The 14,948-nt window shown below is 49.9% G+C and overlaps 1 protein-coding gene across 1 annotated transcript in view; it reads left to right on the plus strand.

The window, feature by feature from the left end:
• Nucleotides 1–14,948, plus strand: part of DOCK2 (dedicator of cytokinesis 2) — a 348,486-nt gene that overhangs the window by 261,669 nt on the left and 71,869 nt on the right. The window contains exons 28-29 of the mRNA XM_090288562.1: nt 11,335–11,433; nt 13,859–13,953. Of these exons, the coding sequence (XP_090144688.1) occupies nt 11,335–11,433; nt 13,859–13,953 (194 nt within the window). The remainder of the gene's footprint in view (nt 1–11,334; nt 11,434–13,858; nt 13,954–14,948) is intronic.

The following is a 14,948-nucleotide window of genomic DNA, read 5'->3' on the forward strand; positions in this document are numbered from 1 at the left end:
GCCAGTGTCAGAGGCTGTGACCCCGGGGAAACCCCCTAACCTCTCTGGTCCATGGCTTCCCCATTTGTGCTGCAAAGAGTCTAGCTCACAAGGACTCCCGAGAATCACTGTCCCCGCCAACTCTGTAATTCTATGCTCTAGCTTTGATTAAGTAGGCTGTTGCCAGGACCTCCTCTGGCCTGCCAGGGTGGAAGAGTCAGCAGGGGGTTTGAAGAACAAATCAGTTCAGACAATAGTGACATCTTTTTTTCTCTTCTAGATGAAATTAGTAGATATGGGTTGTAGTAAATTGATCTATCTGGACGCCAGCAGGCCAGCTCCCTGGATGGCATTATTCATGGTGTCACTTGATTTTTCTTTAACTGAGTGCAGACCAGAGCATAGTGATGGGGGGTGGGTGTGGGAAGACCAGGTCCAACACAAAGCTCTCGGACCAGGGAGCCTTCTTCTCCAGGAGAGGGGAGGCTGGAGCAAGTGGAGGAGGATCTGCATTCATGCCAAGCTGCATTGTCACCTTTATTAATGATGACGGGGCGAGGGAGTCAGCAGGCAGCTAATAGGGACTGCAGCGTATGGTAATTGGAAGGTGCTGTTACCATCCCAAAGGACAGGGAAGCGAAAGTGGGACAAATGGGAATTTAAGGGGAGGGAGGTGAGCGGAGGGAAAGAATGAAAAAAAAATAAAAGGAGTATGATGTCATTGGGAAACTTGCAAACCAATAAATCAATGAGGTGCCATTCCTGGGGCAGAGAGGGAACTGCCTAGGAGGAGCCAGGCTGCCGGGAATCCGGGGCTGCAGGAAGGAAGCACAAGACCCGTGTTCTCGCCAGGGGGCATGCTGACCAGGAGCCCCAAGAACAGACTTCCGCTCCCCGCTGCCCCTTCCTCCTTGAGCCTTTTTTTTCATGAACGACAGCAAAAGCGATGCCCTATCCAAAAGGGCTTGACAGGGGCTCATGAATGCGAAGCCTTGGAGTCAGCTTTTCAAACAGTTATCTCCGAGTTCAGCTTCATGGGGTTTTTTTTCATCATTGGGATCAGCTTCATAAAAGCCAGAGCGTGATGGTTCTGGCAGTTTTTACTGTTCCCGGATGAAACGGTACTCCCTTTATAGAAATGAAGAGCGAGGACTTGGGTCGCTTTCTTTAGTTCTCAAAACCTTGTCAGCAGAGCCGGCCCAGGGGGCAACCCGGGAGGCAGGTGCCTGAGTGGCATCCCATTACCTCCAGATTGAGGTTCAAAGCCCTCATCCTGGCATTTAAGACCCTTCCAGTCTGCCCCCCTAAATCTCACTCACGATCTCCATCTGCAGATGTCTGCTGCACCTCTGCATACAGCCAATAGGCTTCTCTCGGACCCTGGGACCTGGGTGTGCTGGGACTGGCAAGTCACCTGCATCAGGAACAATGACACCTGTTTGGGGGAGGGGGTGCTAGGGGAAGCCTGGTTGAACCGTTGGGCTTGGAGTTTAGAACATGATGTGAGAGGCCTTCATTCTCTATTCCTCACAAAGGGAACGCAAGGGATAAACCTCCATTCACCACATAACCATCCGTCCCGAAGACGCTTGGCCTACCTGCTCAGCTGTCCACAGACGGCTTGGCCTGCCTCTCGTGCTGCCAGAAGCTTTGCAAAGGGAGAGACCATGGCGAGGGCGCGCAGGGCTGTGTCAGTCACCACCCGCCGGGCAGCTCTCCAGGCCCCGCGGGGGGTTTAAACCATCCTCCTCGAGTCAACCAGATGCTCACTCTGCACTTCCTCAGCTGGTCAACAAACTGCTCCCGGTGACCCGGAGCTGGCCTGCGGCTGCCCCAGTGCCCCCCGTGGGCTGGGTTCCACTCGGGACCCATCCTCACAGTAGTCCTGTGGGCGGTAAGCACTGTGGTCCCTGTCGCAGAGACAAGGGAACGGAGGCACGGCCAGAGGAAGCAACTTGCCCAAAGCTCCAGAGCATATTGACGAGAGCTGGGATTTCATCCCAGGACGTGGGATGCCCTGTCCACAGCCTTCCAGGAAAGCTGCTTCTATGGGAAACCAGGGATACTTCCTACAATGCGGAGCTGATGTCTCACATCAAATCCTTGACTTCAAAGCCCCCCATGCAATGCTGAAGATGGAGGGGTTATCCTCAGAGGAGCCTAAAATCATGGGAGATTTATAAGCTATAGAGCATAGTCATGAAGAGGGCTGGTCTTATCTACGTAGTGATGTGTCTAGCCTTATCCATTGGTCTGTCTGCTTATATCATCTTGGAAACTAGCTCTATCTATCCATCCATTCATTCATCCATCTACCCATCCATCTATCCAGCCAGCCATGTATCCATCTATTTCTCCATACACCTTTTATCTCTGTGTAGGCACAAGAGATGTCTAGAATGTTTCTTAATATTTGAGAGACTTATTGAATTGCACTGAATATCCTTAATATTCAAGATTAGGCAGGGGGCACGGTAGAGGGGAAATATACACTTGTCCTTTCTTCATGTGATTGCTTAATTTTCATATTAAGGGTATGTCATGTTTACAAAACAACAGTCTTTTGATGTTTTCTAAAGAGAGCAAAAGCATTCTGGAGTCAAGTTGATCTAGGCAAGGTCATGTCCTCTCCCTGCTCCTTGGTTTCCTCATCTGTAAAGTACACGTGGTTTTCCTGACATTGACGGGACGCTGGGAGGACTCAATGAGATAAAGCACAGATAGCCCGTGGCCCACTGTCACAGCTTAGTTACTGGGGGCTGTTGTTACCCTCAGTGTACTTTTTTAGCACAGTGGCTGACGCATAAACGTCCAACTAATATTAGCTCTCCTTCTTCCGGCTCTTCTCTTCCCTTGCCACCACCCTACAAACAGTCCTCCCTGATGGATAGAGGGCGTAGCAAGCCTCCCAGTGCACACTCAGCCCTTTAAATGGTAGCTGTTGTTATCCGTCAGCCCGCAGTGCCTCCTGCTTGAGAGGGAATATCCTCCTGCGGCACCTGTGCTGGTGGAAAGTGACCTTGGTGTCGTACAGAACCCGGATGCAGATGTTTGCAGGAGAAGGTGAGGGGCATCCGGAGCCCTCATACTCTCGATGCCCCTGGCTCTGGTTTTTCTCAGGGAGATGTGAGCTGAGGACAGCATCCTGTCGTCCAGGACTGGACAGACTTTTCTGCACAGCCTGTCCTGAGGCACTCAGTGAGAAACTTGGAAGACACCACTGGTGTGTGTCCCAAGAAAATCCTTCTTTCTGAAACTACTCCTTTTGCAACCACACTCATGAATTTCCCTGCCCACACCTCCACCGATGTGAATAGAAACATTTTGAAAGGTCATCTTCTGCTCAGTTAAAAACTGGGGTGTCCTGAATGATAGCCCCTGCTCCTGGCAAGCAGGCTTCATGGGTCCCACGGACTCGAATGGCTTTACGCAGGGACCGGGAGTGGCCAGAGAAACCCCCTCTCCTTTCAGCTCTGGACAGTGGGGCCATGAGCCCGTGTAAGACTGGAATCCACACCCACGCCTACTGAAGGAGGGCCTGCGGCTGCTGTAAAATAATCGTTTAGTGAGCAGCACTTTGCTGAGGGTCCGTGACTCTACCAGGAATGAGGAAGAGACCACATGAAAAACATCAGGTGTGTTTTCCACGCACCCGTGACCCTGAGAACATCCAGTGTGGTGTTCTGGAGATGGGCTTGTGTGATAAGACATGGAAAATGCCTCCCTAAAGAGGGATTCTTGAAACACACAGCAGCCCAAGTGAGCTTCTTCAAACCAAATCAATGGCCTCCCTTTGCACCTGGAAGAAAATCCAAACTCTTGCCTCTGATTCACAGGGGCCCACCAGATCTGGCCCCCACCTGTCTCTCTGACCTCACCTTATACTGCACCTTCCCTCCTTTCATGCCTTCCAGCCCTGGCTGGCCTTCTCTGGGCTCCTCCAGCACTCTAGCCCATCCCACCTCAGGGCCTTTGCATCTGCTGTTCAGTTGCCCAGAATGCTCTCCTGCCAGATTTTTGCACGACCAACTCTTATCATTCATATCTGCACTAAAACATCAGCTCTGTAAGAGGCCACCTCAGTCTTCCCCAATGAAAAGAGGACCGTTCCCACTCTGTTCTATCTCACTGCTTTATAATATCGTATTAGTAGTAGTAGTAGACAGAAAATCCGGAGCCGGAGTCCCTAAGGCGGTTTGACGTTGTAGTCAACACCAGCAACTCCTGCGGCGCACCTGAAGCCAAGCTGTATTGACTCCGTCTTTCCCTTGGACCCTTCAGCTGCAAAGAGAGGGGGGGTCTGCTGCATGGGCAACAGCAGACCCTCCATATCACCCCGCCCAGGCTCTGTAGCTTCAGCTTCACTGGAGAGGACACTCCAGCGTCATCGCAAGATGTCGATTCAACACGGGAGGAGACAGATACCGTGTCACTCCCGAGTCGGACTGCACAGCCATTCTCGGCGATGCAGATAGACTCTTAAAAAGCTACACCATCGTCTCTCAAGACGGACGGCTGCCGACGAGTAGTAGATGTCACTGTCTAAAGTGACCTTACTTGTGTACTTACTTGCTTATGGTATGTTTCCCCATCCCTGGCCCTGTGCCCAACTGCAATGCGAGCTCCCTAAGAAGAAACCCCATATTAATCTCATTCATGGCTATACCCCCAGCACCTATAAATGTACAGAAACATAGTAGGTGCTTAAGAAATACTTGTTAAATTTAGGAATGTGAAAGAATGACCAGGTATAATTTACATGGCACGCGCTCAGAGTGGAACAAAAATTACTTTGTTTCTGGCCTCTCCTGAGGCAACACGTGACCCTAGCTTTGCATAGTTTGTGAGGGGAGTGGCCCCTGTAACATTCTTTCACAGATGGGGAACAGTATAGTAAAGTCAGTCTCTCATCTAGCAACTATTTATTGATCGCATACCATGCGCAAGTTCAGGTCTAGATTCTGGCACTACCACAATGAGCACGTGGACACACGCGTCTGTCCAGGTGGAACTGCCAGCGCTGACTGGAGAAGAACACAGGTTCTGGAGTCACAGGGGCCCCGAGTTTAATCCCCGCCCCTCCATACCCGACATGTCTGTCTAGGCAAGCTGCTTGACCTCCCTGCGCCTCACTCTCCTCATCCGTAAAATGGGCAGAAAGCTGACCCCATGCGGTTGTTGAGATGATGCGGTGTGATGATGAATGAATGGAATTTGCTTGCCTTCCACTGCCCCTTGGGATCCAACACCCCAGTGTATTCTGGGGAAGATTTAAAGTCACCCCACACGACGGAGCCAAGTACACAGGCTCCAACCTGGAGCAGAACGTGTTAGTTTCAAAGGAAGAATGTGCGACCAGGTCAGGCTTCTCTTCCAGCCTTGATTCTGGACTGCCGTGTGACCCCTCCCCTCCTGCTCCTTGTCAGTGAGGACAGCTCCCCGAGGGGACAGCATGCCTGCAGTTCTGGGCCTGGCAGTGCTGGACAGCTGATCTGTCACTGCGGCCCACAGCGCCAGGCAGGGCTGCACACAGAAATGTATCAGGGCACATCAGAGTACACGGCGATCAAGTGGCATCGTTCTGCTGTCCTGTGATGCTGGGGGATGTGACAGAGAGCAGGTCCCAGGAAACCCTTGGCTCTGTGCCCATCCAGAAGCTTCCCCTGAAGGAAGGTGACTTGGTTAATTCTATTACACTGTGGGACCCTGGGCAACCAAAAAAGGTCACCTCACACAAAGACAGGCACCTTTTACGGCAAACCGCTAGGGACTGAATTTTTGACGAAAACAGTCATATTTCATGTTTTCAGACACTGTTGTCACTCTTCCTGCCTGCCAGCAACTCTCCTCAAATAAAAGAAACCTCCCAGCATGCTCTGTTTCGAGAGGCACAGACTCGATTTACTGAACAACTGGATGTTGGTCCTGCTGTTAACCAACAGCAGAGTCAAAGGGCACTTGGCTTTTGTCCCAAGCTGTGACTGGGAGCCCTTGATGTGACCACAGAGAGTCACTTCCTCTGCCCGGGTCAGGAATTTCATTTCGCTGATCTGCGTAGTTTCTCTGGGCCCAAGTCAGCAACAGGACAATCTTCGTAATAGCTGATAATTATCCAGGGCTTTCTGTGTTCTAAGTGTTTTACACAAAGTGATTTAATTCCCAATGAAACTGTACGATGTAGGACATATTTCTACCCCCTGTTCCAGAGGAGGACGCTGAGGCCCGAGACCCTGCCCAAGGTCACACTACTCGTAAGAGGTGGAGCCGAGATTTGAACTCGGGCCACCTGGCTCCTAGGCACCCACTCTGCAGTGCTCCCCCCTAGCAGAACCAGATGTGAGCTCCCCGGAGCTCTCTCAAGCACAGCCTTCTCCACCCTGCTCACCGCTGCACCGCAGCACCTAGCCCCTTGCCCACAACTTGACGGTTGCTAAGAGAGACCACGCACGCTGGTGTCCCCACACACTGCTGCCGGCCACCGCTCTGAGCTGCTGACAGAACGCCTGTTTTTCCTGACACCACGGCCTCCCACCTCTGGCCCTGGCTCCGCCACACGGTCAGCCCCGATTCCAGCCAAGAATAAAACCTGTTATATAACCACGTGGCAGGCAGACATAGGGGTAAATGGAGAAGCGACCTAAAAGTGCCACTTGGCCACTTTCTGCCTCCACAGGAAATAGATGATCCCAGAGATCGAACTTTTCATCTCCCCGTGAGCCTCCCTCGGTGTGCACCCTTCCCTTCATCCCCGTGCCTTGGTGCCTTCTGTATTTTATTTTATTTTGGTCGTGCACATTATTTGAAGTTACTATAGCAACGTGTCACCAGCTGGTATCACAGAGTAAAGTTGGCTGTTTTCCTCTCTCAGCAAGCTCGTCACTCCCACGAGTCTCAGGTGAGTGGGGGGCGCGTCTGCAGCAGCCGTGCCCAGCCCCACGCTGCATTTTGTTTGTCTCCCAGGACTGGGCGAACTGGGAGTCTCTTTCTGGTTTGTGGGCCGCTGCAGGGGCCCCGCCTGGTGTGCAGCATGTTTGATTAGAGGTGGTTAAAGAGATTGGCCCTATCAATCTCTGATAGATGGTGATGATGAAGATGATGATGATGATGATGATGATGATGATGATATTGTATGCAAAGGAGCAGAATGGTTTGGGAAGGGGCTACTCTCCTAATCACAATCACCTAGTATCCTGGCTAATTAATATCAATCACACAATATTGGGTTTTTCTTTTTCTCTCTTGCCATGACACAGTGAAGAGAGCCTGGCTGTTTGCCTTCGGAGCTGCAGCTCTCTCCCAGATGTGCAAGACCTCCCCGCATACGGATGGACTGAATTAATTAAGGGGACCGATGGTCTAGGATCGCTCAAGAGGCTTCCATAGGGGAAATAAGCCCACTGCTCAAGGCATTAAGTAGCCCCTCGTCAGCCGAGTGCCTGTGAGGATTGCACTTATTTTCACACGTTTGACCTAGTTTCAAACTGTGTCTCTTCAGGCTGTGATTCATTAGCTACATTTTAAGCCACCCTGAAAGGAGTCGAGGTGACTCTGCCTGGCTTGTGCCAGTGTCTCGGATACCATTGCTCTCCGGAATGGAATACGCAGGTCCCCTGGTATTCTGTTTTAAGAAGCAATTTCGCATCCAGGTTCCTGGCATGCTCCTTGGGGCTGGAGGAGTGGCTGCCTCGTGCCTTGGTAGTAAATACATGTCCACTACAAGGTCTCTGCCAGGGCTGGGAAGAGAGGGATTCTCACTAGCCTGGACTGCAGGGGACCCACCCACTCCACTGTTCCCCATGCAGTATTCCAGGGCTTCTCCATGCTGCTGGCAGGGCTGGGAGTGGGGGCGCCTAAGTGATAAAAGTTTGAGCTATGCCAATGTTAGGGTATCTGAGTTGCTAGGGCAAATGCAGTCTGAGCATCCCCCTGCCCCCAATCCCTCCCTCTCTTTCTAAACACTTAAGTCACGGTGGGCGGAGAAGCAAGGTCTCAGACTTACAGAAAGGGAGGGGCAGGGCCAGAAAGGTGAATTCCCATGCTGCCGACGCTGCCCAAGAAGGGGTGCACAGCAGGAAAGCGTAAGGTTACTCCATCATTCTCTCTGCGCATGGCAGCGGTTTTGGGTTTTTGTATCTTCTGGTTTTTTGGTTTTTGTTTTTTTTTTTTAATTTAAATGACTGGAGGAGCCTCTTCTAGATAGGAACCTGCTGCTGGTGTCTCAGGCCATTTCACAAATGAGTCAGTCACACTGGTGTGATTTCAGAAAGATTTGAGGCTAAGGTGGGCTGGACCCCATCCTGGGAAAAAGGGGGCGCTTCCAATGGGAAGTGAAGCACTGTTATTTTTCATTAACAGCCCAATGCAGGTAACTTGTCCAAACTTCAGTCACATCGCACTACAGAGGCACCCGCTGGGCTTTTTTCTATGTGGTAGTTAGAAGGGGGACATGAACAAGCCAGCGAAAGTAATTTTGATTGATCAGTGAACTATAACACCCCAAACCAGTCCTTATGAAAATAATAATGGTTTCTTTCATAAAATGGTCACTCTCTGTGGATGCGGACTAGAGCTCCCTCCCCCTTTTGATTTTTTTTTTTTTTTTTTTCCCTAAAAGACGGCATGGAAGTTTCTCTGAACAAGGCTTAAGACAATGCAGCCTTTTCAAGGTAATTCCAGTGAACTTGAGCGCCGAGGCTTGCCCTCCCTTTTCTGTGCCCCCTTCGAGTTCAAATCAAGCTACTGGAAATAACAAGCCTTCCGTGTCTGTGCGTGTGGGGGCCAGCTGCAGTTCTGACAATGGTGGATTTCCACACCAACACACACACACACACACACACACACACACACACACACGGAGCTCACAATCCCGGGACTCGCTCACGCCAAAGCTTTCCAAGTAAACTATTGTCAAAGAGACGGTGGCATTTTCCCTTACAGGATCATCAATCACGAGAAAGAAAACCTCCCCAAATCTCTTACCTTGAGGCAGTGGAATCACCTGCAGAGGAGGTCCTCCCTTTCCTCGCCAAAGGAGCCCGGCTCTGGGCAGCAGCAGAATTACTCCAAACCAAGGAATAATAAGTCCTTTATATTGTAATTGTCACTGTTTGTATGCCAGAAGTGTAGTGGGTCTGCTCACGTAGGAATAAATAAAAAGCGGACAAACTGCTCGGCCGCTACCATGTGAAAAGAGAAGACCTCTAGCGGCCACAGGCTGAATTCTTGGAGGAAGGGAGAGGAGCCGGAGGGAGTAGAAGAAACAGTCTCTCTCTCTCTCTCTCTCTCTCTCTCTCTCTCTCTCTCTCTCTCTCACACACACACACACACACACACACACACACACACACACGCATGCACAGCACTCTCAAACTCTAAGATTCCTCCTTTCTCGCATCCGCCTGGCCGGAGGGGTAAACAGTAATAAAGCCTCTTTCTCAGTTTAAATGAGACCGGGTTAAGTTAGCTGTGATGCCTGCACTCTGTCTGGACTGAAAGGGACTGTTAAGTTCACACACTCACCACCACCCCCTAGGGGCCTGAGCAGGAGAGGGGATTTGTCTCCCTGGATGGCCAAGGCGCCCCCCCCCCCCGAGGGCAGGCAGAAACTCAAGGTGCCCATCAACAGTGTCCACTCCGCTGCTCCGGACAGTCCCGGCCTCAGCTGTCGGCCAGCTTGAATGTTTTCGGAACATTTATGGTGTGTGTGGCGGTCACTAGCAGGCAGGGCCGGCTTCTCAGAGGCGTTGGCGTGGCCTGGCCTGGTGCTCACAAGGGGCCTGTGGCTGTCTTGATATTCTGAATTATTCTTTAACAAGGACTCTGCATTTGCATCCCGTTCTGAGCCCCACTAATTCCATGGCCAGCCTCGCTGGCTGGGGAAGCACACTCTCCCTCACATCCTAATTGGACAGAACCTAGAAGCAGATGAGAATCCCTCTTTTGGGAGCTGCTTTTGGGAATATGAACCCGAGGAACATTCACTTCACAAAAGACTTCCTGTGGAGGGTTACGAGAGGGGCTTCTGGGGACCTCAAGCTGTCCTTCCCCACTGAACTGTAAACCTGTCATCGGGGAGACTACTTTTATTTCCTATTTATTATATATATATTTTTTAACAAAGGAAGAACTTGGGGTTCCTTCTGTTCTTTTGTGGTGTGTGTGTGTGTGTGTGTGTGTGTGTGTGTTCTGTTGTTGTTTTTAAGACAGCAGTTTGCGATACCAAACCCACGTTCTTGGTTCAAACGTAATAAATACTTCCAGGCCCACCTGTCTGGCATGTATTATATCTGACACCCTTTAACAGTGGGGTTCCCTGGAGGCAGCCCCTCTTCCGCAGCCTTGTCCTTGACTGGGCCTAGTGGGATTTCTCTGGCTAAGATAGCAGTCGCAATGGAGTCTTGCAGGAGACGGTCCCAAGTGGCTTCTCCCCCACCCCCACCCCCGCGGATGTGTGGTCAGTACTTCCTTCACCAGGTTTCCAGGGCGGATCTCTCTAAATTCTGCTTGTAGCCCAACCAGAAAATGCACACGGATACAGAATCATAAAGTCTGTGAGGGGAAAAAAGCAGACATGGAGTGGTGGTGGCCTCTGCGCAGGAAAGGGTGTGGCTCTTGCTCTCTGGTCCCACGGATCCTTCCAGACCCACATCGTCTCCGAGCCCTTGCACTGGTTTCCCTCTCCTCCCGGGCCCTCTGGCGCTTCCCCTCACTGATGTTCCTCTGACTGTCCCAACTAGTTATGAGCTCCCGAAGAGCAGGAACAGCCTCTTCTCATTTATTTTATTCTCCATGGCCCTTAACAGGAGCTGGTGCCTGCTAGCTGCTGGCCCCTCACTGGCTCATTCATGGCAGCCCAACTGCTGGTCCCCCTGTAGAGAATTTCAGTGCATTCCAAGTGTCACAGGAGCCACTTAATTCTTCTGAGACCCCTAATGGGATACATATGGGTGGATTATTGTCCTACTTTACAGATGAAAAATAGAGGCTTAGGCATGTAAAACTATTTACAGGAATATCAAACTGTCCAGGATGTCGCTATAGCTGCAGCGCCTGACACCAATACAGGGCTCTTCTCCCAGTGCCCACGCAGCTGGAGAGGTAATGGATCGGCCCTTCTGTTCTATATCTGCAGCTCCGATTACAGTCCCAGGCACATATAATAGGTGTTCAGTAAGTGCTTTTTGGATGAATGAGCCATAGAGACTTTTCCTCATAGGGGAGTTTCATATGATTATGTGGTAAGGAGAGATTCTCCATCCCTGGGATGGCTGGGGGGGTCTGAAGTCAAAGCCATGGAGAAGATGAATCTCACATCCCTCTCACCACTATTTCATGACACTGTTTTATGTCTTACAGAGTCACTTCGTGGCATGTATGACGGCCATCTTAAACCAGATGAGCGACCAGCACTATTCCTTTTATATCGAGACCTTTCAGACCAGCTCCGAACTTGTGGTGAGTCTATAGGATGCCAGGTGGTGGTATAAGGGAGACATGTCACACTCTTGGTTCTCAAGAGTCTGGGGGCAAGAAGAGCGCTGCTGTGGACCTGGAGCATGTGCGTGTCCAAGTTCACAGACATGAATGTACGTTGCCTCTTTCTCATTCCCGTTTAGGCTTGTACATATCTTCTGGAATACGCCTTCAGTCCATGTCAGAGATGAGACACGAATGTCTCGTCTAGATGTGGTTTCACAAATATTTGTTGGTGAATCGTGGGCATTTGGGGGCTTACACGTGTGAATGTTTGAGTTACACAGTCTTAGGTTTGAATTAAGGCTTTGTCATCAGTTAGCTGTGTGGCCACGGGCAGCTTAACCTCTCCTAAACCCTAGTTTCCTCTTCTGTAAGTAGGGGATAGTATTGTTTATGTCACAGTAAAGGGCTGAGATGAGAGCACAGGAGCTCTGAGATGCCACGTGCCCTGGAGAAGACTTAATGTTACCTTATGACAGCAGACACATGGAGGACGTGGGCCTCTGGGCCCCTTTTCCTTCTAGCCTCTCAGACTCACTTGCTATGGGATTGTCGGCCTGTGGGCTGTGGGTCTCTACTTCTGCGGATGACGCAATCAACACAGAGCCAACCTGTCCCAAGGGTTTAGCGGTCCCTCTGCCCTCGGTGTAGTCGCCTTTGTCATTATCTCTTCTTGGAGAGACAAGGGCACCAGAATCGGACAAACTTCAGAAAATGGCCCATAAAAACAGAATCATTAGAAAGCCGATTGCTACCCTTTCACTCATTCAGGGGAGAGACTCCTTATTGGAGTAAGATGGGCAAGAAATGGAACCTCTTTCAGGATATAAAACAAAAGTAAAACTTAGAAACACAGGTTCCCCCTGCCTCACGTTCTCTAGGTCTTGGGACATGGAACTAAAAAGACCAGATTCATACCTTCTGATCCTCCATGGAAGGAAAGGCGGGAAGGAAGGCAGTTTTTATTTATTGAACGTACACTCTCTCTTATAGAATCCTCACATTAGTCCGACGTAGGTGTCACTACTCACTTTGACAGGTCTACAGTCTGCTTGCGCAAGGCCCCGTTGCTGCCACGGGGCAGAGGTAGGACGTGGACCGCTCCTCCAGCCCTCACGCCATGCTCCACCATCCCCTGCTGAGGCCAGGCTTTCCGTGGGTGAGCCAGCGGCCTTCTCCGTCCCCACAGGAAGGGGATGTGCCCGAGACAATACCCACACCTCCCCAGATGGCACCAAGGGGGAACCGTAACACTCGCCATCACCATCACTGGGCACGTAATGAGCACGGACGAGGGGGCAGGCCCTGTGCAAAGCACCTTCTAGACATTACATCATCCTCACAGTCACCCTTGGAGGTAGATGCTGTCCCCGTGCTGCTGATGCACTGAAGCAACTTTCCCTAGAAGCGAAGATTGCTGGGAAGGAATCAATCACATTCCCAGAATTTTGCAATTTAGTAAGAAACAGAGACTTTGAATCCTATTCCTCCCAGCCTCACTATCCTGTACCGTAAACACATACACTCTCTCTCTCTCTCTCTCTCTCTCTCCACCCACAGTTCTTCTACTTTTACCTATTAGGTTCCAAGTAAGATTTTCTTTGAACAAAGAATTCTGCTATTAAAATAATTTGAAAACTGCTGGCTTAAGGAAAGCTCTGAGCAGGTTTCCCACGGATTCCAAATTTTACCTCCAGGGCACAAGTCAAGGCGGTAGGACCCCATTCCCTCCAGGTCAGGAGGGCCCTCTGGCAGGGCTTCTGGTCTCTGCTACTTGGATTTGTCTTGAGTTTGTGTTCTCCAAAGATGGAGACCACGTGTGGTCCACTGCAAAATCTGATTGGGGGTATGAGGTCCACTCTGAACCTCGGAAAAGGAGAGGAAGGGGTCCCTGTCGCGTCTCCTCTGTAACTGTCCCCTGCCCGTGCCTGCGGCCCATGAGTTAGCTGTGTTTACAGTGCTGCTCACTCAATGTTCATTTTAGTAATAGTTTGTTTGCTCAATGACCTGAGATGCTTTGATATAATGTAGATTATTTCCTCCTCATATACATATTTTGGAAAACGATTATAAAATTGCCACATCAGTGAGTGCATTTGCTTCTTTACTCCCAAAGACAGAATTAACAGCGCTTTATTTTGAGTGTTACTGCAGTTCATGCTCATGTGCCACTTACATTTGTGCAGCCATCTCTTGGTAACCAACTCTAAATAAGCTTCCACTGAAAGACCCACTGCTCTGGGCCTCATTGGATTTACTTAATGGAAGGCTGTGACCCTTTCCCTTTCTGCCCCTCCAAAGAACTATAAAGAAAAAATACAAACAGCCAACAAGATCTGGGCACTTTGTCCCTATAAAACAAGATGACAGATCTGATTTTCTTTTTTTTTTTTTACTATTTCAGGACTTCTTGATGGAGACGTTCATCATGTTCAAGGACCTCATTGGGAAAAATGTGTATCCTGTAGACTGGATGGCCATGAGTATGGTTCAGAACAGGTGAGCCCCCGTGCCTCCCACCAGCCACGTACGCAGCAGGCACCCTAAAGGGCGCTGGTAGAGGGAAGGTGGGGAGAGTTTCTCCCTGCTGAAAAGAAATTAAAGTGTAACAGTTTCTCTCTTTCTATTTTTAAACCCAGGAACCTCCTCACCATGCTTAAACTTTTTTTTTTTTTCCTCAAACTTTCTACTCCTCGTGCCTTTTTATATACTGAACTGGCCACTCCCGACCTTCTCCATTCTTCAAATACCAGTTAAAATATCATCCTTTGTCTGTGAAGCCCTCCCTGAACTCTTGAGACAGGAGAGCTTCAGGTCGGCCTCATTAAAGTTACATTATTTCAGTTTTTTTCGGAATAACAAAATACATTCGGTGATATATGGTAAAATGAGTATAGGAAGCATTGGATTAAACAGCCGGGAAGAGATTTCTGCCGCAGGAATTCTCAAAGCCTTTAATGTGTTAATGTGATTCTCTCGTTGAGGATTTAGGATAGAGCATTTCACAGTGTTATTTCACAGTGTACATATATGTATGTCTCTCTGTGTATCTGTGACACCTAGTAACACCTCAAGAATACCAGTGTGACTCAAGTGTAACTGAAATCCCACATGGCCCAGCCTGACACTAGATAGAAGTAATTATAAGCAACTTCAATCTTTAATGCTTTCTCTCAAATAATATTCTTTCAGCTAAATGAAATTTAGATCATCATACTCGGCCATGTTTTATAATATTCCCTTTCCCCAGGGCTGAGTCTCTCAGTATTTCTCAGATTCCATGATGCCTCCGGGTCTCTCTCCGAGCCTTATTCTCAATTCCTGTACACAGACTCCTGTAAAGCAGGGTCCTCTTGGCTCCTCTCCCTCCTTCCTCTGTCCCCTTCCTTTGGCTTCTTCTATTTGTCTTGGGTCTTTCCCATGAAAAGCCCTTCACCCTACACCAGCCAGAAGCCTTGTCTCTCTCCCCGAGTACTCTCGGTTTTTACCGCAGA

Source organism: Furipterus horrens, unplaced genomic scaffold, assembly GCF_987537825.1.
Source record: "Furipterus horrens unplaced genomic scaffold, mFurHor1.1.pri manual_scaffold_10, whole genome shotgun sequence".
Lineage (NCBI taxonomy): Eukaryota > Metazoa > Chordata > Mammalia > Chiroptera > Furipteridae > Furipterus > Furipterus horrens.